Consider the following 24,891-nt stretch of genomic DNA (forward strand, 5'->3'; position numbering starts at 1 on the left):
GTTTATTTTCATTAGCATTATTTTAATATTTGTTCCATTTTCAAGCATTTAAAATTTTCAGACCCGTAAACTAGCATCCTACAAATACAGTTTCATCAAGAAAGTAGTCAATCAGTTTATAGGAGATTTTTTTGTTTGTTTGGACAAAAGGTGCCCCTACCAGTGGAAGGAGAAGTAAAGACTGATACAGCTGATTGCCTACAAAATCAGGAGAGGCGTGGGATACTCTTCTTGTAACATAAGATCAAGCAGGCAACAGCAGCATCTCAGGAGTCTCTAAGCAGAGAAAAGGATCCTTCTTCATTGCAATATATAAATTGAGCTGTGCAACTTGTTGCCACAAGATACTTTGAATCCATGTAAGCTTTTTGGTATATGCAGACTGATCAGCCAGATTCTTCTGTGGCTGCTTCTCTGAGTATTTAAGCTCAAAGATCCTACCACTAGCTGAAGGGTCCCTAAGCCACAAGTACTTTTGAGGGCTCAGAGGGTATTTGGAGGAAGCCTCAGGATACAGCTGTTTGCTGTTGTCATGCTTTCTTTCACTGTCACAGGAGACAGTCAAGCTAGTGAAAGCTCGATGGCTTTCAGTCTAACCTAGCATGGCCATTCTTATGTGGGAAATAAAAGCACAAAGATTTCTGTTAAGCAGTGGACATTAAGTTAGTATCTTGTAACGGTTAGCTCTTTCTGAGATTTACAAGCAAGTCTAATTCATTTAATTCATCTCTAGAGTAAATTATGAGTAATCTCTCACTTCTGTCTGTAAAAGTCAGAGTATCTCTCTCTTTGGAGGCTTGGTTGTAAATAAAAAATAGCTATGCAGAGTATCACAGTGAGTAGCACTGAAATGCTTGAGACAGGAAGTGTTGAGATTTAAAACAGAACTCTGATTAACTTCTGGCCAGAGTTTTGATTTAAAAGGGAGAGGGGAAAAAAAACCCTAGAAACGTTATGTTGACTTATTATTAACAATTTTTTTTCTTTTATCTTAATCTTTCTAGGTTTATTTTAGATGTTGCTGAAAAAAACATTTTTAAACTTTAGGATCTGATGGAACAGTAAAATTAATAAGCATAGTATCAGATCATAGAATTAATTTTTCATATCCAGTTTGCTAATATAAAAATATAATGTCTGCAGTCCTTAAGGGTTTTTTTTAAATCATTTTTATGTATGGAGGAGCAAATCCTGACAGAGTTTATGGTCTTCTGTGTCCTGGCAATAGATTGTATTAGTAACCCTAACTGGCATCCTAGCTTTGGGCCCAAAGATTTTCCTAGAGGTTTCCTTGCTTCTGTATACACGACAGGCCCGAAAGTCTCCATAGACCACCCTCCTAACTGTTCCCTGGAGTGTTTCCATCTTCAGGCAGTCTTGTCTCCAAGCTGCTCATTACCATCTCCTTCCCTGATTACTGGCAGCTACTGTCAGAAAATGAAGCAGCCCCTACAGAAGCTAACATGGTGCATAGTTCCTCCAAGTTCCCAGAAGGTTTGTGCAGATGGTCCCTGCTTCCTCAGTGGGGAAGGGATTAAGCAGAGGTGGAGGACAGCAGGCTCCAAGAGGAATTTAGAGGTATGAACTATGATGGAGAGGAGATAGCAGGGAAGAAGATGAGATGGGTGTAGGAGGTAATTGGTAGGACAGTAGGTAACAGGTTTCTTTCCCCCCATTAACTCCACTTTCACATTCGTTTTGGGCTCCTGACTCTGCTTCCTGGACACCAAGGTTAGGGGACTGCAGTGAGAGTTGTGAATAGAACTGAAAATTGTAAGAAGTGGGTTCAGGTATTAGTGGTGTATGAGAAGAGGAGGAGGGCAGGAGCTGGGATATTTTTTGAACTGGTTATATTTAATAAACAGGTACTTAGCATAAATATATAGCAGTTCAGTATGTAGCACGTTTGTTACTAAGATGGTACGACCACTCATACTAAAAGGAATTAGGACAGGATTAGCTGAGAGTGGCTAACAGAATGCCATCAGTATTCAAGAGCATGTCCATAATGACTAAATAGTGCAGATGGTGATATTTGAGAAACTTTAGGAAGGAAGATGATTCACCTGTGAAATAAGAGGGTGATATGGGAATTAATCAATGAATGATAAATGCATGAGTTTTAAGGCTTTCTTTCAAAACATTAACATGAGAAAAAAGTAGCTTTAATTTTCAGATACTTGGTCTGAAAGTAACCTTTTCTGTCAGGCTTTTTTTGTTGATTTGTTTCCAGATAGATTAGTTTTGTAGGTGATACTAATTTCTCCTTTTATCCTTCTTGTAGATCAACCTCTTGTTTAAAAAATACCCGATTATCAAAGCAGATATTGGCTATGTAAATACTGGATGTTTATGGCATCTCTGTCAGGATATGCCCCATGCTTGAATCTCAAAGGCTAAGTTTACTGTTCTGCAGCTTACTGCAGAGTGTATTGTCTTTCCAAAGGATTTGAAGAGTGTTGTTTGTCTCGATTATAAATCTCACTCTGGTACATGAATTTTGGAATAGCTGTTTTGAGAATTCAAGTGGAAACTATCGCCAGTATAACTGCTTGCTGGGTTCCCCCCCCCTCTCCCCCGCATTGTTTTCAATCCACACTGGAGAGCCAGGAAGTCGTTACCAGCTGAGTGTGTAGTCAGATCTGTTAACCACAGCAAGCCTCCAGACAAAACTGGTTTTGTGTGTTTCCTCCACCCCTGCCAATAAAATCCATGCAGTTGGAGGAAACATGGACATAAAAACAGTGCTCTGAAATGCAATGCAGCTGTAAATATTACTCTGCAGAGATGAAAAGAAAGTTTATGTATTTTTTCTGGGTAATTAGTATAATGATACATACAGGCTTTTAACAGTATAATAGCTCCAATCATCTTTAGAGTTCATACCCAGTAGTGCACATAGATACATTTTAATTTTTAAAATCATAAATAACTAATGTGCAACCCACATGGCTTTCCACTAGGCTTAGGGCCCAATTCTGTATTATGTAGGGTACATTCCTTTTCCTTTGATGTAGGAGTGAGCTCCTTTGCAAAGGGTTCAGTAAGGAAATGTGTGAAACAGTCTCCCCAGCAGCTTAGCTACACTTAATACTTAACTGATGTGATATTTAAACCTTATGTTTATTCCCTTGATATTTTTCGTTAAAACATTTGAAGCAAGTCAGTTCTGCTTTATATATGACAGAAATAGACACCTTGCTGAAATGGTATTTGGGAGAGGAACAACGCTGGTTTCAGGAGCTTCCTGAGACAGAAACTTGCAATAGGAAAAGAAAAAAGCAATCACTGAGACGGATGTATTTGAGATTTATTTTGTAATTACTCTGCAACCTGAAGATTAAGCTTTTTGACTGAGATGGAAGGAGGTAGGGGGCAGAGCGCACTCTGGTGACTGAATTATAACTGGTGACATTGTATTAATTCTGCAGCTTTTTGTTGCTGTTTTAGGACCTTTGCACAGAACTGTAGAAACATTGAACACTTAAATCTAAATGGGTGCACAAAAATTACTGACAGGTAAGTCAAAGGTTTTTTTGTTTGACAGTGAGTGTTGGAAAAAGAAGTAGCTGAAGGTATTTTTAGTGTTTCTGCTGTTTTGCAGCACGTGTTACAGTCTTAGCAGATTCTGTTCCAAGCTGAAACATCTGGATCTGACATCTTGTGTAGCCATCACAAACAGCTCTTTGAAAGGTTTAAGGTAAGAAGACTCAGTGTTTTGTGTTAAAGAAAAAGCTTAAAGAACTATTCAACATTTAACAAAGTTAAAAAAATTAAAATGTGTCGAACTTTAATATTACGTATTAGTACTGACTGTATTCTGTATCTAGCACCTTGTGGGTATGGAGTATGGTGTTCGTGTGTGGTCTTTTTTCATGACTTTTCTGTAGAGGCCTGGCACAGTCCACTGGCTATCACTAATTTCTAACAGTGTGTTTAATTTGGGTTTCCCACTGTTATGACTATTTGAAGGCTGGATTTAACTTTATGTATTTTTTTAATTCTCCCAGTGAGGGTTGCAGAAATCTGGAACATTTGAATCTTTCCTGGTGTGATCAGATTACGAAGGATGGTATTGAAGCACTGGTGAAAGGGTGTAGTGGACTAAAAGCTCTATTTCTTAGAGGTTGCACACAGGTACATAACTGCTTGGGTGATCCTTTAGGAATAAAATTTTTGCTTTGGCTTTTTGAAATCTCCATGAATTAGAAAATTTTGTTTTTGTTAGTGTTTTGTTCAGTATTACAAGATGTGTGTGTTCCTTGGGCTGCTTTGCTTTGCTTTTAATTTCTTGTTTCTTTTCCTATGTCCAATTTAATTGCTAATATAGTTAGAAGATGAAGCACTGAAACACATTCAAAATCACTGTCATGAACTTGTAATCCTGAATTTGCAGTCTTGCACAGTAAGTATTTGAAGCTTCAAAAGATGCATTCTCTAAGAATCATAAACTGTTCTCGGATGTTAATGAATTGAACTGCTGCACATTTAAATAATTCAGATAGTACGTTTCTGAAGTTTATAGAATTTTGTGTGTGAAATAGAGGCCTTAAATGAACTGGCTGTTTCTACAGCTGAGGGTGGATTTGGAGTGTTTGTTTTTTCTCATTTTATCTTTTAACTGTAGCGAGCTCTATAGTAAGAATTAAGTGCATTCATTCAACTCTCATGAATTATGTACACAGTAAACCATGCAGTTTTACAGATGTGGTGCTTGTTCTCCCATCCATTAAGGACAGATGTTTTGGTCTATTAATAAATTTTAAAGTTTTTAATTGAGCAGAAGCCATATTTTTGGCTAAACTATTGAGTGTGTAAAATGCGATGGCATCATAAATGAAGAGGGATTGCCAGAACTGACTAGGTAGCAGGAGAAGGACATGCTTTTTCAATAATAATGGAAGAATACATTTGTTTGTAATAAAATGACTCTGAATCACTCACGCATATTTAATACTACTTACATAATAAAGATTAGATTTGCTGGGGTTTTTTTGCCTTTTTTTGTTTCTGATCTGACTTTCTAGAAATGGGGAAAATTTCCTTTTAGGCTTTAAATGTATTTAAGTTGCCCTTTGTCCATAAATAATCCTTAGAGAAGTTTGAAATAAATTAGAATTTCAAGTTTTTAGTGATACACCTTTGAATAATGAAGTTGTTAGATTTTTTTACTTTTGGAAAGTTTTCTGCAGTTTTATTGCTGGAATATATCATAAGATTTTCTTAGTCTAAAACTTTCAAATCTGTTTTAAAAACTATTTCTCAATGAATGTGACATGGGACCATTTTTATTAAGATTGGATAGAAATTTTTGGACTTTCTAGATTTAAAGAAAGTGTTTTGAACATTTTGGAGTGTTGCAGATACATTATGACTTATATTAGAAGTTTTTCATAATGATCAAAATGCTAGCACTGATATTTACACAGCAGATTTCCTTGTGCTTCATATGATCCACGTTTTAATTTTAGTGGTTTTGTTTTGTGTACCTTGTAAAATGCCAGGCAAGCTTCAGCAGCTGTGGAATGAACTGATATTGCCTCTGGAAATTATGGATGTGAGAGGTCCTGCAGGCATTTTTTTGACCACTTTTCTTTCCTGAGAAGGATGTAGGCATTGAAATCTCAAGCAATTTCAGTGAGACAGTTTCATATATAACTTGAGGGTTTTGCCTATCTCCAGCAGCAGCATAAAATTTACATAATCTTTACCTACAAAGTAGTTCTTTCTCACAATAATGATGTTATGAGTATCTCTCAAAGAAAAGAAAGTTCCAAAAAATAACATCTTTTGAGAGACAGAGCCAGAAAATATTTGATCGATGTTGGACTTTGCTTTGTTTTTTTGCTACTTAAAATGTTTTCTCATCTGTAAATGATGTAAGTCCTTCTGGATCTGCAAAGAGAAGACAAGACTTCTAACTTTCTGCCTAGAATCATTTTTATTTGACAGAACAATTTTCAAATTTAAACTATTCACATTAAAAACTGCTGTGTTTGGAGGGGGGAAACCTTTGTGCTGAACTGCTGTTATTTCTCATCTTGTTTTCTTCTTTGAAAAGTAATGTGTGGTAATGGTTAGCCTCAGGAATATGCTGTCGTAATATTAGCATACCTAGATGACTGGCTCATAAAAGGACTGTGTACTTTCAAAGATGGTAAAGGTCTTTGTTATCATTGCAAGAATAATGTTAATCCAGGAAATAAAATAGACTTGTGTTAGCATGAAGGATTTGTTATTCATCAGAAAAATTAAATTCTTGGAGTAGGTGTGGGAGGAGAAGAGAACACTTTTTCCAGAAGAGAGAACCTAATAAAATGGACATGTAAACAAAGTAATAACAACATTCCTCTCCCCCAATAAGCTAGGTCCCATTGCTGTTTTGTGTGCAGTTGCAATGGGGTTATTTCTTACAGTATCTGTTTCAGAGAAAAGAAATTATTCATCTGCTAATATTAGAATTACTTTTTTCAGAATGTCAAGCACAGAACAATTTTGGGAAAGGGAAAAACCCAATCCTTTGAATTAAATCTTCCAGCTAGGGACAACTATGGGGCAGACCTGGCTTTAAATTTAAATTTTGTGAAGGAAGGATGAGCTATAATAGCTTGCTGTAACTCTTGCTTTGAAAATTATCCATATGTGAAGGATTTTCACTCTTGGGTCTTGCTGCTGTAGTGTAAAATAGGTAGTTAGCACTCTTGCTGTAGAGCTCCCTGAGTGATCTCTGACCTGCTGATCTTGAACTTCTTACTTTGCATAGTCACTGGAACGAAAGACCTCAATTCTACAAATGTTTGAGATGCAAGGTATTTCACACAATCACAACTCCAATTTAAAAAAATAGCTATTTGAAAAGTGTAAAGCAAAGTAAAACGGAAGCACAACAACAAACAACTCTGTGCCTCAGATTGCGTTAGAGTAGTGCTCTAGATCTGTGGGAAAATGCAAGTAGGATAAGTAGGAAGCATCTGTGTTGATTATCTTCAAAGTGTTATCAGACAACATAGTTTCGCAATGATATTTTGTGTTTAAAGATTGGCAGATTGCCATGGTTATATACAAGGTGACAGCATCAGTTCAGAAATAAGGCTTGACTTTTGCTCTCAGTAGATTACTGGATAACAGAGTAACTGTAACCTTTTTATGTGTTGCAGCAAATTTCAGATGAAGGCATTGTAAAAATATGTAGAGGATGCCACAGACTTCAGTCACTGTGTGTTTCTGGTTGTAGCAACCTTACAGATGCTTCTCTCACAGCACTTGGTCTAAACTGTCCAAGGCTGAAGTGAGTATGCCGTGAGTATGTCATGATGTTACAGGACTGATCTAAGGAATTCCCTTCTGAAGGATATCAGCTGATATCCAGAGGTTTGATTTAGCTCCATGTAGTTTCCTTTACCTTTATAATAAAGCCAAAATGTTAAGTCTGAAGTATGAACTGAATCTAGAATCAAGGGCAGGTCTTCACGGTAACTGCCATATGAATGTAGTCCATTGTATATAGCAGAAAGAAAGATAATATATGACGAATAAAATATGCTGAACCTAGTAGTTCAAATCTGTGCTTCTAACTAAATATTTTAGGTACTAATTGCAAGCCAGAAGAAAAGAAAACATAAAGCCTATTAATTTTTTTTTAGAAGGTAAGAATGTCTGTAGTTGTGTAGTATCTTGTGATGTTTTATATCTGCTGGCTTTTCACAGTGTGTACTCTAATATAGTTTTATGCAATTTTTTGCGTTTTGCCTTGCAAAAAAATAGCTAAATCATACCTAAGTACTGTATTTGCAGATTTTATTACAAATGTGTTTTTAATATTATGCTCTGCTGTACATCCTGACATTCTTAGACTCTGACATGAAATGGGCTAAGTCACTGCTAACACGGAGGACTGGTGTTTGTGGGATGTGTTTTGGGTAATGGGGGCTCAGAAGCCGGTTAGAATGTGTCGATTCTGGAGCTGGTTCTTCTCCAACCTTTTCTTAGTGTCCATTAGAACAACTGTAAAAACCTAGTGTACTTTGAGAGCAGCAACTTACAATGTGGAGGTAAGGAATTAGCTTTGTCACCATCTTGCATATTCCTGGTACTGGATTTTTCGGTGCGATATAGCAGGTACTGGCCTTTGTTGGTTCTAGTTGAGGCCTCTCCCATAGCGGGGAGTCATGCTCAATTTTGGCCTCTTTGCTAGCACAGCGGCACAGAAGGCCTGAGTGAAGGAAAAAAAACTTGACTTTATAATGTCATTACCATCTGAGACTTACCTGTCAGTTAAAAATAATGTCAACTCTTACATTGCTGTAATTTGCATTAACCCGCATGTTATGGGTGGTATTCTCAGAAGCAGGGAGAGCTTCAGCTTTAATAAGGAAGCTGAGTTATGCAACAGCTCTCTTATTGTAAAGACATGTAATACTTCTTGTAAGGTGAAATTTTAATACAAACAAAATCAAAATAAAAGACATTTGGATGACACTAAATTGCCAGTTACGTAAGGAACATGCAGGAGTCATAACAGTTCTTGTTATACTTCAATCACAGACAAGTGGAGAAAAATGTAGATCATAAAACTTAAAGAAAGCTGTGTTCAGATGCCAGTGCGCAATATGCTGATATACAAAGTTCTTTCAGCTGATAGAGTGATAAGAGATTTTATTACTTTAGGAAACCTTTCCTTAAGACTTTGGTAAAACTGGATCCCAAAGTGGAGGTCTCCTTCCCATAGCCATTTATAGCTACAAAAGCTTTACATGTGACCTTGTTTGGGGCCTGGGAATTTTCTGACGCAATTAAATGTGTTCCTTAGAAAGTGGTGCTGTTATTACTAGTTTTTTTTTGTCTGGTTTCTCTGGTTCTCTCAATTCACACCTCAGTTTGGAAATAAAAGGAATTTAAAATGCTGTTAGTTGCAGTTAGTTATTGTTAGGGAAGTACAAGTGTAGCGAGAATCATTTTTCTAAAGAAGAATATTTAATATGTTCTTAACAGGAAGTAGTCATTAATCTAAGCCTTTCTGTTACATACTGTTAGCCCCTGTTTGTGCCACGAGGGGGAAGGCTTCTACCATTTTTCTCCTGCAACAAGGTACACTACAAGCGAAGAGTATGACCCTTTGCAGTGATTACCACAGAGATGTGCATGATGCAAAGACACATGGTACAGATAACTACAGCTAGACCTTTAGGATCATTTATTGAAAATACTTGATTAGAAATATATTGATAATCAAAGGGAAATGCTCTCACACCTCTGTTAGACATGTTGACCCTCTGAGGGAGCTTCTGGATGTTTCCTATGCTGTACCACTCCCACTTTGCTTAGGGATCTCAGGTGTTTTGCTACACTGCTTTCTGTGATAGTGCTCTGTTCTGCAACTGTTACCTCTCTAGAAGTGATATCTCCTTTGGAAAAAAATTCAGAGCGTGACCAACTCTACCAAAATGATCTAAGGGCCAGTATCTGTCAGCTATGTTTTTTTTTTTTTCCTGCATCAAGATACCTCAGTCTTTTCAATACCCTTTTTATATCTGCTCTATTAAGTGCTTAACAGTTTCTCTCTCTTTTCTTTTTGTTTTTAACTTTTTTTTTCTTAGCATTTTTTTAATGTTAAAATACTGGTAGCTGTTTTGATGAGACTAAGCTTATTGGGAAAAGCACCCATGAACACCATGGGTTCCAGAATATCCTTGTCTAGGTGTAGTGAAAATTAGGAGTCATGTCTTTAGCTGCTCTCTCCTACCTGCCGCTAATTCACCAGGAGTAGGGAAATGCTATGTGTGGAGATATTCCAGATGTACCCAAAAGACATCTGCAAGCAGTGAATGCAACTGTGAGATCTGTTGTTTCAGGAAAAATGAATTTACAGGAATGGGTAATCTGCTCTGGTATATCTTTTGACTCCTCAGCTCCTATGCTAGGTACTTTGTCACAAGTCACAGGATGAGAAACAAATGCCAGCAGTATCTGGAAAAAAATTCTCTGGAGATCCTTCTATGATGAAGTATAATCACTAAAATGAGGCAAAAACTAGAACTTCACTCATTTTTGTGCTGACCAGTGCCTTTCCACCTGTTTCTCCTATTGGGACCTAGGTCGATGCAGCGTGCCTGTACATAGCTTATCCTCTGCGCTCTGCTCTTCTGACTGCACACCTAATTCCACAACAGGCAGAACTGCTAGTCTGCTGGTCTCTCGCCCCCTGCACCCATAATTTTCAGAGCTTTTCAATCAGATATGCAGTAGCATTCCCACTATTTTGCCCACTGTAGATGCCTGTTTTTCCCTTTGAAATGAGAAATGTCATGGAGTTGGGAATTCAGTGGTCGTAAGTGTAGGGTTAAAAGCAGATAAGTAGTGGAAGGAGTCAGAAGCATAAGAAACACAACCTGATTCATTACCCGCCCCCCCCCCCCCCCCCCCCGCCCCCAGTCTGTCATCCTGTGCAAGTTTCACAATAGCTGAGAGTATTTCGTGATGGGTTGCTAAATGCCCTTGATGCACAAAGACCTCAAATGTGGATCTGAAAAGAAGAATCCATGGATGTTCTAAGCATCCCATCTGGAGAGTTGTCCCTGCCCAATACCTCTGTTTTGGCTAATCTTGATTTTCCAGCATACTTCTGAACCTTGTTGAAGGTTATCCCTTTGGAAATAGTTATCAGGGGTGTAACCTATGGGGCTGCTTACCTCTAACCCCAGTTGTGCCATTGCTTTTGATTTGAAGAGATTGATTCAGCAAAGTCATAGTGAGAGCCCCACATCTCTTACCTGTGGTGGGGTTGTATTTTTCTTCTGCACACAACATGATTTTTCCCTTTGCACCTTGTCCACAAAGGGGGTGCTTTTTAATGACCTCTTAAACTAATGGACTGATAAAATTCCTCTAAGTGTTACCACAGCAAGAGGTTCTTTTAACCATCTTTCCCTGCCCTGTCCCTCTTGCCCCCACAATATAGAAGTGTTTGCTGTGGTGAATGAGTAAGCTTGTAGTCCTGATTGCACAGGGCTGTGGTTTCACCTCATTCATCCTGATACTTACTCCGCTTGCGAAGTACCATTAATGAGATGGAAGCCTGTCCTACTTACTAGTGGTAAGTAGCTGTTTGGGGCAGCTGACTTTTTTTTGTCACTTCCACTTCCTAGTGCCTCTCCAAGTGGTTAATTATCAGGTGTTAGGTTTATTGTCCCAAAACATGTCTGTGTTATTTTCTTTAAAGTTGTATTTTGGCCTCAATAGTTTAAGCTCTTTGTTTTCTAGTAACTTGCTTCACAGTGCTTTGTGTGTGTACTCTGAGACAGAATTTCTAGTACATAGTTTCTCTTTTTTTGTGGCTTCCCAACATCATGTGTTTGGAGGACAGCTTTTTCTGAAGCTTTTATCAGCATTTTCCTTAACTCTTTATATATTCTCCTGTATCTTTCTTCAGATAACACATTAGAAAACTTGAGCATTACAGTATCTTACTGAAACAGTTTAAAATGTGTGTAACTATGTATAATTTTTCCACTAACTGTTGAGAACATTTTGAGGATTGGATTTCATCTGTTCCATGAGCTATTAGAGTCTTCTGATAAGCTGGATCAAAAGTCTGTCTAGAGCTTTTTAATTGCAAATCCCCATGAAAAATAAGCATACATATTTGCTATTAAGAGCTTTAAATTGCAGAAGATAGGTTTGTATCACAAATACATTTGCTTTTTGTTCTGTTAATATTTTCTTTAACATTTAAAACTTTTTCAGGATTTTGGAAGCTGCGAGGTGTTCACATCTTACAGATGCTGGTTTTACCCTTTTAGCACGGGTAAGGGTTGTTTATGAAAGTTAAAGCTCACCTTGTTTTCATTGCTGCTGAACAGCTGTGAATTGATGTAGACCTGCTGGGAAGGAATCTGAGAAGAGAAGAAATAAAGTAGAAGAAAGCCAGTGGACGAGGGAACTAAAAAGTGATTTTATTTCTCGTTTATATTTAGGCCTGCAACTTCATCTGTTTTGCCTCTATCCTTACTTTTTTCCTCTCTTTTTTTTCTCTTCGAGAATTTTAAGATTAGATTTATTATGCATAACATAACAACTCTAAATTTGTGTTATGTATTCTAGCCCAATTTCCCATGTAAATGTAGGAAATGCTCAGTAGTATTTTCACCAAAAATCATTGAATAATAGATTATTCTGAACATAACTTATAGCTACAAATATACTTACAGCCATATAGTATAAGCTATAAGCACTTGTGCCCTGATTCATGCTGTAAGTATGTAAAATAGGTGTACTGATTGTATCAAATGCTTAGACTTATATGCTTGTTGGCTTAGAAAAACTGAGCACAAATAATATTCTTTAAACAAGACTCATTTACACTGCTGATCTTTAATGTGAGTGAAAGTTTCTCTAGCCACAGTGATTAAAAAAGAAAGGTTTCTGATCAGTCAGTACTACAGTCTTGGGCTTTTGATAGTCACCTCAAGCCTGCTTCTGATAAACCATTTCTACTAGTGCCCGTTAATAATGGGGCTTGGGGATAGGTCTGAGCACTAGTGCCCTGTGGTCTGCTATGAGGTCAGAAGCTCTGGTCACACAGTTACACCATTTGCTGGAAATTAGTCATGAACAGCTGTTGAAAGCAGTTCTAAAAGCTTACCAGGATCTCTCAGGATACTGAGAAAATTCCTTGTATTATCATGTATTAAAAAAAAAAAGAGAGAGAGAGAGAGAGATAATAAATGTGGAGCACAGCTTGCTTCTAGCCTCAGAGCGGACCCTATTTTGAAATTTTCAGCATTCAGGAGCAGAGCAAATTGTTTTTAAAATTTCATACAAAAGCACAGAAGTGAAGAGAGATGTTTCATGGGCTTAAGTTTCTTTCAGATTAGTTTGGTGCAGGTTGATGTACACAGAAGTTGGATTTATGTGTACGTAGATGAGTTAACTTTAGTACACAGGATATAAACACCATAGGTTTGAGCCAAAGTTGACTCTGAGAGGGAAGGGGAGCAGCGGTGAGTGAATACTATTCACATAGCTGCCTGTCCATATTTTGCAGACAAGGAGGAGAAACTTCACCTAGTAAGAAGAAAAAAGGATGAAAATGTAGAAATTGGGGGTGGGAGGACTGTATTGTTTGTGGGATTTTTTCTTTTTAATCCTTTTTGTCCTTTGGTGGTCAAATACTTGAAGGGATTTAGCTCAGAACTTACTCTTGGAGGCTGTGCTTTCCGATATAACTAGCCATGTGGATGATTTTGTGTCAGTATTGGTTTATTTCATCTTCTGTTTGTTTGATTTATGTTTTTTAGAATTGTCATGAGCTGGAAAAGATGGACTTGGAAGAATGCGTTCTGGTGAGATTTAATATTAAAGAGTTTTGAACATCCGGTGTAAGAATGCAGTGCCAATAAGAACATTAGCACCTTGAGTTGAATGTACTTTGTTTTTTATTAATATTTGTTATGTTATTGAAAATAAATAAAAATAATTATTGGGAAATTCTACAAATTGAAATACATGAAGGGTCATGGGTAACTGAGTGTTTTCCAGAAAAGTGTCTGGTAGAGAAATACCTTCATCTGGTAGGGAAAGGGATATCTTATTTGAGGGTTGACCTGCCCCTGTCTTTACTTATGGTTGCTCGTTTGTATGTGTGTGTTTTTCTTCTAGATAACTGACAGCACATTGATACAACTTTCTATTCACTGTCCTAAGCTACAAGCATTGGTAAGTTTACCTCTGCATTTATGAGTTTTAACACCTACAAAATAAAAACAGCCTGTCACTCTATCTAGAAAAACTTCATGATGTAGTGTGATACTGTGCAAAATATATACAAGATTCAGGAGTATTCCAAAAGAAGCACCTTATTCCTAAAAATATTTAAATATATTAAGTGTTACTGATTTGATAGTAATTTTCTGTAATAACCAGGAAGCTTATATTTTATGGTTAACATCCTTCAGCTGTGATTAGTAAGTTCAAATAAAACTTCTCATAGGTAACTTACAGTACCCAGATCCTTCATAGATACTCTTTCCTGTTCCTGAATGGTTTTCTTAGGGACCATGACACTTTAAGTTACAGATTGAAATATATCAAATATTGAATAAATAAAGTCTGTCGATGAAAACATATGCAAATTCCACCCTGTAATCAGTTTGACATGCAAGCAATTTTTCCCAAGGACTGAATTTACATAGTAAATTATGTCAGGTTTTGTGACATAGTCTTTCAAAAACAATTGGTGAAAATTGATATGCCTTTAGTGTGGTACCTGATTCTGCACTATTTTAAAGAACTGTTTTTTAGAGAGTGGCTGTTTTAGCTGTTCTGCAGTCAAGATACCTCAAAATTAGTAGACTGACCTCACAATAGGGCTTCCTGTGTGTAGGGGTCAATTGTCCCGTGAGTGTAGATCTCGTATATACTACCTTAAATGTACCTGAGAGGAAAGATATCTTTATAATCTGTTCTTAGACAGGATTAAAGGTTTGCTGCTTCATTAATTGAATTGTCTTACCATTGGCTTTTCCCATACACCCCCAGCTCAGTGTTACTAAGGTAGCAACAAGAAGGAGAGACGGATTTTAAAAAGGAGCCTTATTCACTTTTTTGTTGTTTTTTTTATTTTTGCTCATTAATTGTCCCACATCATTTTTGGACCATAATTCTGCAAGTTAAGGCAAACAAGGGTTGTCAGGAGACAAGGAGCCATTTTATGGGACTCCTGTTCTTCTGCAAGGGATGTGTTTTTTGCATTGGAGCCCCAAATATTACCAGCCTGTTTCAGAACTTGCAAGAGATCTCTTATACCGGTTCTGCCAATACTTCACTGGAAATGTCATAAAAACTAATGATTTTCAATTATTTTTCTTAACCTGCTCCCATTTCTTGTCACCAGTGAACACCTTCCTCTATGTGTCAGCCCACAGACAGGGAAGTGTGGCAGTGATAAAATAACACACCTTTTCAAAGGGCACAAGAAGAAATTGAACTTTCTGTTCATGTATATGAGCAAGGATACATGCTCAAAGATTGTGACTGAATAGTGCTGGGTGAGAATTACAGGGAAAGAAAACAAAAAAACAGAATAGCAGATGCCAAGTATCCCCACATTAACTAATCTTGATACTTGAAATGCAAAATCATGTACTATTGCTGGTTCTGTAAACTCTTGTGTGGCTGGGCTTTAGTGTATATTTATGCATATTTGCACTTTAAAGAAATATTTCAAAGTTGCAGAAATTGACTTTGAATTTGTTTCTTGGTGTTTGACGACTGAGTAGACAGTGAAAATGAACAAAACCACTGTTGGAACGATTATAAGCAACTGTTACACCTTCATCAGGTCAAAGTACTGAAATGTTTTATAGCTTATTGGACAGAAGAAATAACTTCACATGAACTGTTTAACATTTCCGTATTCAAATTATTAGAGAAACTGTAAAATACTGTTGGATATTCCTGGAGCTGAGAAGGCAGTCGAATTCTTCAGTTATGTTGATCATGCTGTTTCTTACTCACATAGTATATCATGCCTTCTTTCATTTATAGACAGCATTTAATGTATTAACAAAAAAAAAAAAAAAAAAAAAAAAAAGGAATTTGACCATTTCTATTTACTCCCAAGATTTTAAACAATAATGTTCATAAATTCTGTATTATGAACTCCTTCTACCAGATTACAAAGACAGAAAAATCATATGTTTTAATACAAAGTATGTATCATTTGGCATATCTGTTTTACAAAGTTCTGTGAAATCAGCTGTACATCCTGTATTGTCCTTTCAGTACCAAATACAGTGTCTCAGGAAAGCTGAATTTTATAAGCTGCTTACTTCCTGGAATGGGAAACTCTTAATTAGCTAGTAGACTGCTACCGTAACCGGTATCTTCATATAACCTTCTGTCCTTCCTTGAAACCACAGGTCTATTATAAATGTTCTTTAACTCTTCAATTGCCGATAGTTTCCAGGCTGTGAGCCAGTTCAAATGCTCAAAGTGCATATGTAAAGAAAGTAGATATATGAGAGAACTTAAGTATTTAAAGAGTTAATAGAGCTGCATAATGTAAACACTTACGTTGTTGCTTGGAGTCATTGCCAGCTGGGTGTATTTGGTGAGTAAGTAAAACTGAACCAGCTGGAGCTGAAGGGAGGATGTTGGTGGGTTCCTCCTCAGACTTGAGGGGAGCTGCGGAAGTGTCTCCCATCCTTCCTTCTGGTTACTTCATGCTCTTGAGAAAAGGAAAAAAAAGAAAGATGCAGGGCAGGTTGTTCTAAAGGATGGGACTGACCCTGTGTATGTCTGGTAGCAGGCAAGAAATGCTCATGAGACTAGCGGAGATAAAATAAGGTAGACCACAGTGGTAGCCTTCCTTGTCCTGCTATAAATAGATGTGATATGCTGAGAGGAGGGGAGGATTCCATGTTTGATTCAGGTGATTGGCAGGAGATACTTTTGAGTGCTACTATTTGCTTATGCTGTGTTAGAAAGCACTTTTGATTTTGCTGCCAAGCATTTCTTCATCAGTTGCTGTCTGATAAGTAATTTGTCAGGGAAAAGCTACATCAAAATAAGTCACCATTAGACTTATACAAGTGTAGGCAAAACACAAAGCCAAGCAGAAGGCAAAGAGCTAGTTGAGAACCCAAAGTGGGAGGAGTAGAACATGTAGATCATGTGCATCTCTAGTGCAGAAGACATGAGAGCATTCATTTCATTGGCAACAAAGAGTCGTTTTTAAGCCTCCTCCAAGGAAAGTCTAAGGGTTTCTTTACATCATCAGCATCGATGTTTCTGCAGAAGTCATAAATTCCCTAAAGGAACCAGGAAACTGCTTTATGTCGTGCTACTGCCTGGGAAGCTGCAACTTTTTTCCATGCTTTTGAAATTCAAGGGAGTAACTAAGTATGCTGAGGAAGAGCATAATTTTGTGGTTCATTGTGCTGACTCTGTTGCAGAAAAGACCTGCTCCTGCAGCTCTGCAATTTATTTATTATTCTTTGTATGTATGGGATAAAGTGCTAAGTGCTCGTAGTTGTCCTGAAATTGGATTTGGCAGATCAGTCCAGTCTGATTGTTCTTTATCTGTGTGGACTTGCACAAGCTTGGTCCTGGTGATGTGTATAAAAAATGACTGTATTAGGGTAGATGTGAAACTGTAATTCTTGTCTGGAGACCCCAGCTACTTCTTTTGTGTTCTCAAAGTTCATCCTTTAAGGTTGTCTTTTATTTCTGGCACTGTATATATGCTATTTGGACCCTCCAGTGACTGAAGTGTGTGACAATTGGAATAGGAGTTCCGCAGTCAAAGGGGGTTGATGAGTTTGCCAGTGACACATGTTCTGGGACTTCAAGACTAACTGCAGATTTTGAAGCAACGTCACAAATTAACTGCAGCTACTCTGTGGCTGTAGCTAATTCTTCTGTTACCACTGCCTAGTCTGGATTTCAGCACTATACTCTTTGAACCAGATTAACCACTATGATGATACTGTTTGAAGAGGACTTCAGGTGTTTCAAGGATTGAATGATGTGGGATTAAATGCTATCATTAACTACTTGCCTCTCTGTTTCAGAGCTTGTCTCACTGTGAATTGATCACTGATGATGGGATTCTTCATCTGAGCAACAGTACATGTGGTCATGAGAGGCTGCAAGTACTAGAGCTTGATAACTGTCTTCTCATCACTGATGTGACTCTGGAACACCTGGAGAACTGCCACAACTTGGAGAGAATTGAGCTATATGACTGTCAGCAAGTCACACGAGCTGGAATCAAAAGAATCAGAGTATGTGGTGTGCTGACTGTTGTTCTAGGGGAATGACCAAGCCATTGATACTTCCTGAGATTGTATGAATCCTGCAGCTGTCCCAAGCAAGGGAGAACAGAAAAAGAGAATTTGAGTATCATTAATTTCCCATCTCTAGGGACTAATCATAACTTTTCTGTATGAGCAGTAATAATTGTCTAATTCTGTTTATAATTCAAGATACTTGTGCTGTTGGAATGATCAGTGCTTTTCTCTTGCTTTCTACATACGTATTTTTAAATATGGGTTTCCAGACTTTTAGGATTGTGTAGTGACATTCTTTAACTCTCCCAAAATACACATTCTTAATATACAGAGCTGATAGTAAAGCATTTGCATGGAAATTTCAGTTAATGGGTTGTAGGGCAGTTAGGCCCTGGAATCCGGCCACAAACTAAACTCTTTTCCTCCATGTACTTCCCACATTAGAACAGGGACTGCTTAACTCGGGGACAGCATTTAGCCTCACTGCTAATCTTGTCTGCAGCTTAGTATTACACAGGTTCATGTCCAGACAAATACTTTTGCAATTGGGAAGCTCATCCCTGGTAGTGACTACTGAGGGCAGATGCCCTGTTCTATTCCATGCTGCTTTCTAGGATGAGAGAACCAGGGAATATGGGAGACAAGATACAGACAAGTCTTTCTTCAGTAGCCAGGAATCCATCTCTCCTCTGCAGCAGAACACATACCTGTTTTGACAGAGAGCTCTTTGGCTGATCAGTGCTATATTGGGAAATAAGTGGGACCCCTGAACAGGTGAGTGTGCCCAAATGTTAGTGTGGCTTAGCTGGATGGAACGCTAGAATTGTGTGTCAGGACAAGATAGCTTAAATAATGTCAGGCGTGTAGATGCTTTTTAGCTTACCAACCTTAATAAGAATTGGCTTGTTGGGAGTAGTTGAGGTATACTGTTCCTAATTACTAGTTATGTTCCCCCCCGCCCCCCCCCATTAAAACACAGCATTTTCATCCACAGGCTCACCTACCTCATGTGAAAGTTCACGCTTACTTTGCTCCAGTGACTCCCCCTCCTTCGGTAGGAGGGGGTGGACAGCGCCTCTGCAGATGCTGTGTTATTCTTTGACAGTAAGTGCATCACACAGAAAATCTGAATTTTTTTTTTTGTTGTTGAAGAAAAGAATTGGACTGAAGGTGTTTGGGAAGAGTCAAGTTCCTGACAGTCGTAATGGTGATGTTTGGTTTTGTTTGTGACAAGAAAAGCACTTTTCCAGGTAAAAAATATCTTAACGTCATATGCAGATGTGGTTTAAATTGGTGATATTTGGTTTGTATTGATACCTCCATCCTTCTGTTGGCATGAGAACTGAAGTACTTTTTGGAGTGTGTGTGGGGGGGCATTTCAGTGTAGCAGCTACTCAGTGGGAGTTCACTAAACCTGGGATTTGCATTTGTAAGCCCTACTCCATGTGAAGTTCTAATATAATGTGGAGCTCCAGTCCGTCACACACAAAAAAATGAAACTGCTGTTCTGTAACATACAAGACAGATTAAATATCAGGTTTCAGGACAAATCAGCTTTAGCAGATGTTGACCAAAAAATGCACGGTAATCATGAGCTCTTATAGCAAAACAGTGTGTACTCTTTCATGATTCAGCTTCATCTTTAATTACATAATGGGCCACACTAGGTAATGTCAAAAGGTAAAACAGTACCTCAAGCTAACTACATAAATAGAAATTATTTTTTTTTCAGATTTTTTTTGAAGTTGGTCCAATTGAACTGTGTGTTAGTATAAAGCTTGCTGGTCACTGAAGCACATTTTATGCCCAATGCCATCAGCCTTTAAAGGGCTAAGAAATCCACTATGGTAGAGCTTGTGCACTCTACTGTAATGGCTGCCACAGTCATTCATGGTGCTTGCTGTAATGCCATTACTGTGTGCTCTGTTACCTCCTCAGTTTGTAATGAAAAGCTGCAACGGTTCTAGGAAGAGGGATACATGATTTATGCTTTTCTACAGAATCTACAGTTGCACAAGGAATTCAATCCCAGCTGTTTGTGCTACCCATTTTAGGGACTTAACAAGCAGTTGGACAAATAAACCTGTAGGCAGGAGTTGAACCAAACCAAACCTGTTTTAAAAATGTAAACTCTTCACATCTGGGTTATTTAAGAAGCTGCCAACTTCTTACTAATAATAAAATCCAAGTATTAACTCTTAAGGCCATGCTTACATCCTTAGTTTTTCAATGCTAGAGGGTTAAATAAACTTTTTTATATTAAGCCACCTAATTATCTAAGATAGATAAACTACTCAACAGTTCAGAAAGCTTTTCTGTGTAAGACTGATTGTGTGTGTGTCTGTGTGTGTCTGTGTGTGTCTGTGTGTGTCTGTGTGTGTCTGTGTGTGTCTGTGTGTGTCTGTGTGTGTGTTTTAAGAGTTCAGGGCCTGTGTGTTTATTCAAACCTAACAGAAATACTGGCTTTATTAAAAAGCAGTTGCTGAAACTACTGGGTAACACTGCAGTTTCCCCAACATTTAAAAATACTTTTAAAAAGTGAGTATGACCATTAACAAAATTCTATGGCCAAACAACTGCTGTGTTGCATTTGCGCTTCATACATTCACAGATGATACAGTTGTCAAATTCAGATCTGAACATTGAGGATAAATTGAAGATTATACTGCAGTACATGAATGTCTTTAATACTGCAAAATAAGCCAACTATGGCTTGTTTTGCACACTACTGAAGGAGTGTTGTTACAATCATACTTAGATTTCCATTAAGATATTGCTATAATGGAGAATTTTAAGCAGATTTTATTCTCAACTGTACCAGCAAAGTCACTGGTACTAGTATGTCAAAATGTTTTGCCTTTTGTTGGCTTATTTTTTTTCTAAGAACATAATAAACCTTGTAAGTCTATGGCATTAAAGATGTACAAAAACAAATGGAACCTACTCTGATATAGGACACTTAAATAAACAATCAGCTGATGTCAAATTTGGATTTGTTTCAATTATTTCAAATTTGAAGTTTTCTGTTAGAGGCAGCAGATCTTTGTGTGTTGGGTGCAGAACAAACTACGGCGATGGTTTGTTTCACTTATTTACCTTTTTTAAAAATGAATTATTCAAACAGGTCTTGCAGTTTCTAAATAGTAATAGCAAATGTATCTTTAATATGTAGCAGAAATGTGGAAAATAAATAAAAAGAAAAAAGCACATTTACAAAATTATTGAAAAACATTTATTATACTTATATTGAAATGTGTACATCTTATTAAAAAAACAAAAGCAAGTTGCTGGTGCCATAATTTAATTCCAATTTCAAGTGAGCTGGACAAACTATTGTACAACTTTCAATATTCTTTAAAATTAGATATTTGGATACTTTCCAATCAAGGATTTTTCCACTTTTATAAAAGATTTGGATTTGAATATGGTGCTGAGCTGAAAAGACACAATTGTCAGTTCAGTAAAATACTAGGACTAAACAATACCCAAAGATGAACAATTTATAAGCAGAAATGTTTAAGTACATAAAACTTTACTTTCAGTGCAGAAAAAGTGAAATAGGAAAGAAACTAGCTTTCATGAATTTAAATTTTCAAAATGCTACAGCTTTAAGAAGCTTTTCTGCTAAGCACTTGAGCCAGTTATGTAGGAGGGAATGAAAAATCAAAGTTGCTTTTTTACATGCTGTAGTAATTGTTTAGAATGCATACTTCAGCATAAAAAGCAAACTGTTCCCAAGCTTTTAAGCAAGAGATCAAGGTGGAAACTTTCAAAGGCACAAAATGGCAGATAGCAAACTGTCATTTAATACCTTTTCAAATATTCCCCTTTAAGTACCTAAAGAGTTGAAACTTTGTTAACATAGGAAATGCTGTGCCATGTTCTTACAAGAAATATCCAAAATACTGAAAAAGCACATTGCCTGTTTCAAAGAAAAGTAAGTATTTGGTCATATGGAAGAGGCACTGTAACAGGTTTACAGTATCGATCTGAGGGCAAAGAAAAGTCAACAGAAAAGGTAAGGTACTTGTCCATAATAGTGACTACAGCAAGGCATTTACCTGCTGGTAAGGAGCCTTAAATGGTGTATATTTAGTGTTTCTTAAGCAATTTACTTGATGTTGCTGAAAACTATGATGGCCCCTTGGTGCCAGTTGGTCAACTTCCCTCATTAGCATAATTCCATTAAGTCATAAAAACCCACGTCTCACTGCTAGTATTTTTAAACCCACAATTTTACAAGCAAAGAGTTAAATTGCAGCAGTGCTCCGCAGAGAATCTAGGAAACTAAAAATAAAGGATGCATAGGCAATTCTTTTCCAATAAATTTGTTAAAGCAAAACACAATTACTTGGTACCCCATAGGATTTATATTAATCCTTCTAATAAGGTACTATTGATAATGCAGTTTGCTGCATGCATATATTGCATCTGTCTAGGACTTCTTAAAAGCCCTATTCTGGCATTTACACTTCTTACATACACTCTTATACACAATTTACACAGGAAGCTGTTTTAACAGCTTTACTCTCAGAGACCTGACAACCTGATCACTATCAGCTTAACTACTCATCTTCACACAAATTAATATGTGCTCTGCTAACATCAAAAAATAAAATCAGCATAAGGTACAAGCAAGTAATAGACAAACTGGCACAGAAAGGTAAATGCCCCAAAATAAGTTTACATTCATCTCCAACTGGATACAGATAATAGAAAAGCAACAGTGCTCCGCTTCTAGAAACTGTATCTACTGGCCATATTTTGCCTTATTTCAGTAAAGGGCAAGCACCTTTGCTTACATTGTCTTCCATGCCTGTACATAAGCTGTCATGGCATTATACCTCTCATGAGGACACTTAGCTATGGCAGTGATAAGAAAGTTCACCTATCAAACAGCTCATTAGAAAGGTCATTTTGTGTTTTCAATATGAAACATCTTATACGGTGAAGTTAGATCCTAAGTTTTTGGATGATCTTCATAATCTTTAGGCAGGACTTCATTCTGCATTGAAATACCAGTCTAGCACATGTGACATCACTTCAAAATTATATGAAAACCTTCATTTTCAGCTGAAAAAGAAAAAAAGTGTCAGTCTTTCATAAATAGAACCATAAATATACTAGCTGATTCACCAAAATGTCAAAGAATGAACTTATTTGTTCTTTACTACAGAGACTGTGAAATAGTAACCTTGAAACATGAAATGTTAGTAAATTGCTATTCAGACTAAACTCTTGAAGAATTAACTTTTTAAAATCTCTCTGGTTTGCAGTTACTTCTTAACTCTTCCTGTTGCATATAAAAACCAGCTCATTTGACAGTTGCAGTTAATATCATAGAAGAAAGTCATCATCTGCAAACCCAATAAGTATCTTTAGTGTATCTGGTTTTAATCATCTATTTTGTGATGGTCAGCCTTAAACTAGAAAACCAATGGAAACAATATTAAATAAAATCCTGTGGATTTTACACTTAAGCTAGCAGCACCATCAAAAGGCTTAACAACTGGGACAAACAGGTAAATAAATACTAACTACATGAACAGATTTTATACTATATTGGTTTCGCATCAAGACACTGAAAAAGTGAAGTAGACTTAAAAAGTTTGTCTACAGCAAAAAAAAAAAAAAAAAATCTATTTTTAAAGTTTTTTCCTCATGCTGAAGCAAGCAAGTTATGATTAACAATTTATAATTGGATCTTCACAGTTGGGACAGTTTCTTTAATTAAAATGGGCAGAGAGTCAAACTTGTCCAGTGGTTATGGCAACTCCTCCCAACTTTTGTCACAGAAATAAATGGGATTTCTGCAAAAAACATGGTGTTCATCTTAACAACTAGTGTGAAAAGGGAGACTCACTCCCCATACTGAGGAAACCTGAACAACAATCTTTATGGATTAAGTTCAGATGAATCCCAGTTTAACTGCATATATGCAATTAAATGAGTCTACCTGTTTGACAGTACTGGAGGAGTTTATTCTATGAACATTCCAGTTTAAGTCTATTAATTTATGTTGAACAACAGATTGCTAAAAGTGAGCCTCTGTTAGGCAGAAGAGACATATTGTCATCTTCCATGAGCAAAAAGGCCAGGTCCATTCTACAGCAACAATGTACTAAAGATGATTGTTTACTAGCAATGAAAGTACAGAGAGTTACAGCTCAGTTCTGCCAACTATTAGGACTTGGTGAACATTTTGTTTCTGAACTTAAACCTGCTGACAGGTTTGGGGTTTTTATTTTTATTATTATTTTGAAAATTCACCACGCTCAATAACTGGAATAGCAAGCACTCATCAATGTTGAGTGACTGAATTTTAAATGAGGTTTGTTATCAAGTGCTACACTATTTCTGAGCTAAAAGTTTGGAGAAAACACTGAGGAAGTGCTACAGAGTGTGAAAGGCCTGGCTAAGAAAGGAGAGATGCATGAATACTTTCTGCCACTACTGTATGCAGGCCCCTTCTTGCGAGTCAGCCTTTACTGGCACTACCACAGCTCTTTGCCTGAAGAAGTTCTGCTAGAATAGTACTCTGCTTTAAGCAAGTCTCCCTGCTGGAATAAAAAAAAATATGTTTTTAACTATCATAAAAGACACCCTACCTTTTATTGTGGTGAATAAGAAACAACTCTCATCTTGAAAGTTTTGAACCATCTACAAAAAAAGAACAGTTTGAACCCTTCTGAGTATGACCAATACAAAAACAAAAAGTTACATCAGATATTAAACACAGCCTTTTATAAGTAACTGCATATTTTGGTTTTATTCAGCAAGTGTTCAAAGATGAACAATTATACACTAAAATAAATTAAAATACTACCAAAATAATCACTTGCTAAGATTCAGTTCACCCCATGTGACAACCAGTTGGGAGCCTATCACCATAGCCTATGTTTTTGGAACTCTAAAAAATGTGTAGCAGGTGTTTGAGTAATCCATGTTCAATGGTATTTAAACATTATTTAGATACTTCCTGCCTTTGGCATGTTCAATACATACTAACTAATTACTGCAGCATCTCAGAACTACTTAAGGAGGAAGGCCAGGTCTCTTTCACTTCTTATAGATTGAAATTATTAAGGTATGAGGAAGAGAT

General features: G+C 37.0%; 2 protein-coding genes across 10 annotated transcripts in view; one reads left to right on the plus strand and one right to left on the minus strand.

The window, feature by feature from the left end:
• FBXL2 (F-box and leucine rich repeat protein 2) overlaps positions 1 to 20,775 on the plus strand; it is a 55,146-nt gene extending 34,371 nt beyond the window's left edge. For 3 of the 5 annotated variants that reach the window (XM_064506456.1, XM_064506458.1, XM_026101324.2), the window contains 10 exons: positions 3,451 to 3,519; positions 3,605 to 3,700; positions 4,011 to 4,137; positions 4,331 to 4,405; positions 7,158 to 7,288; positions 11,743 to 11,803; positions 13,296 to 13,340; positions 13,657 to 13,713; positions 17,571 to 17,783; positions 18,784 to 20,775. In XM_064506456.1, the coding sequence (XP_064362526.1) occupies positions 3,451 to 3,519; positions 3,605 to 3,700; positions 4,011 to 4,137; positions 4,331 to 4,405; positions 7,158 to 7,288; positions 11,743 to 11,803; positions 13,296 to 13,340; positions 13,657 to 13,713; positions 17,571 to 17,783; positions 18,784 to 18,891 (982 nt within the window). In that variant the 3' untranslated portion in view covers positions 18,892 to 20,775. Of the gene's footprint in view, positions 1 to 3,450; positions 3,520 to 3,604; positions 3,701 to 4,010; positions 4,138 to 4,330; positions 4,406 to 7,157; positions 7,289 to 11,742; positions 11,804 to 13,295; positions 13,341 to 13,656; positions 13,714 to 17,570; positions 17,784 to 18,403; positions 18,764 to 18,783 lie in introns of those variants that run through there. The other 2 variants (XR_010387686.1, XM_064506457.1) reach the window with 2 other exon arrangements.
• A 223-nt stretch (positions 20,776 to 20,998) lies between these two features.
• Positions 20,999 to 24,891, minus strand: part of UBP1 (upstream binding protein 1) — a 42,978-nt gene continuing 39,085 nt past the window's right edge. For all 5 annotated transcript variants that reach the window (XM_064506454.1, XM_026101316.2, XM_026101319.2 and 2 more), the window contains 2 exons: positions 24,398 to 24,449; positions 20,999 to 22,862 (listed from right to left, as the gene is read on the minus strand). In XM_064506454.1, the coding sequence (XP_064362524.1) occupies positions 22,828 to 22,862; positions 24,398 to 24,449 (87 nt within the window). In that variant the 3' untranslated portion in view covers positions 20,999 to 22,827. The remainder of the gene's footprint in view (positions 22,863 to 24,397; positions 24,450 to 24,891) is intronic.

This window comes from Dromaius novaehollandiae, chromosome 2 (genome assembly GCF_036370855.1).
Source record: "Dromaius novaehollandiae isolate bDroNov1 chromosome 2, bDroNov1.hap1, whole genome shotgun sequence".
In the NCBI taxonomy this organism is placed as follows: Eukaryota; Metazoa; Chordata; class Aves; order Casuariiformes; family Dromaiidae; genus Dromaius; species Dromaius novaehollandiae.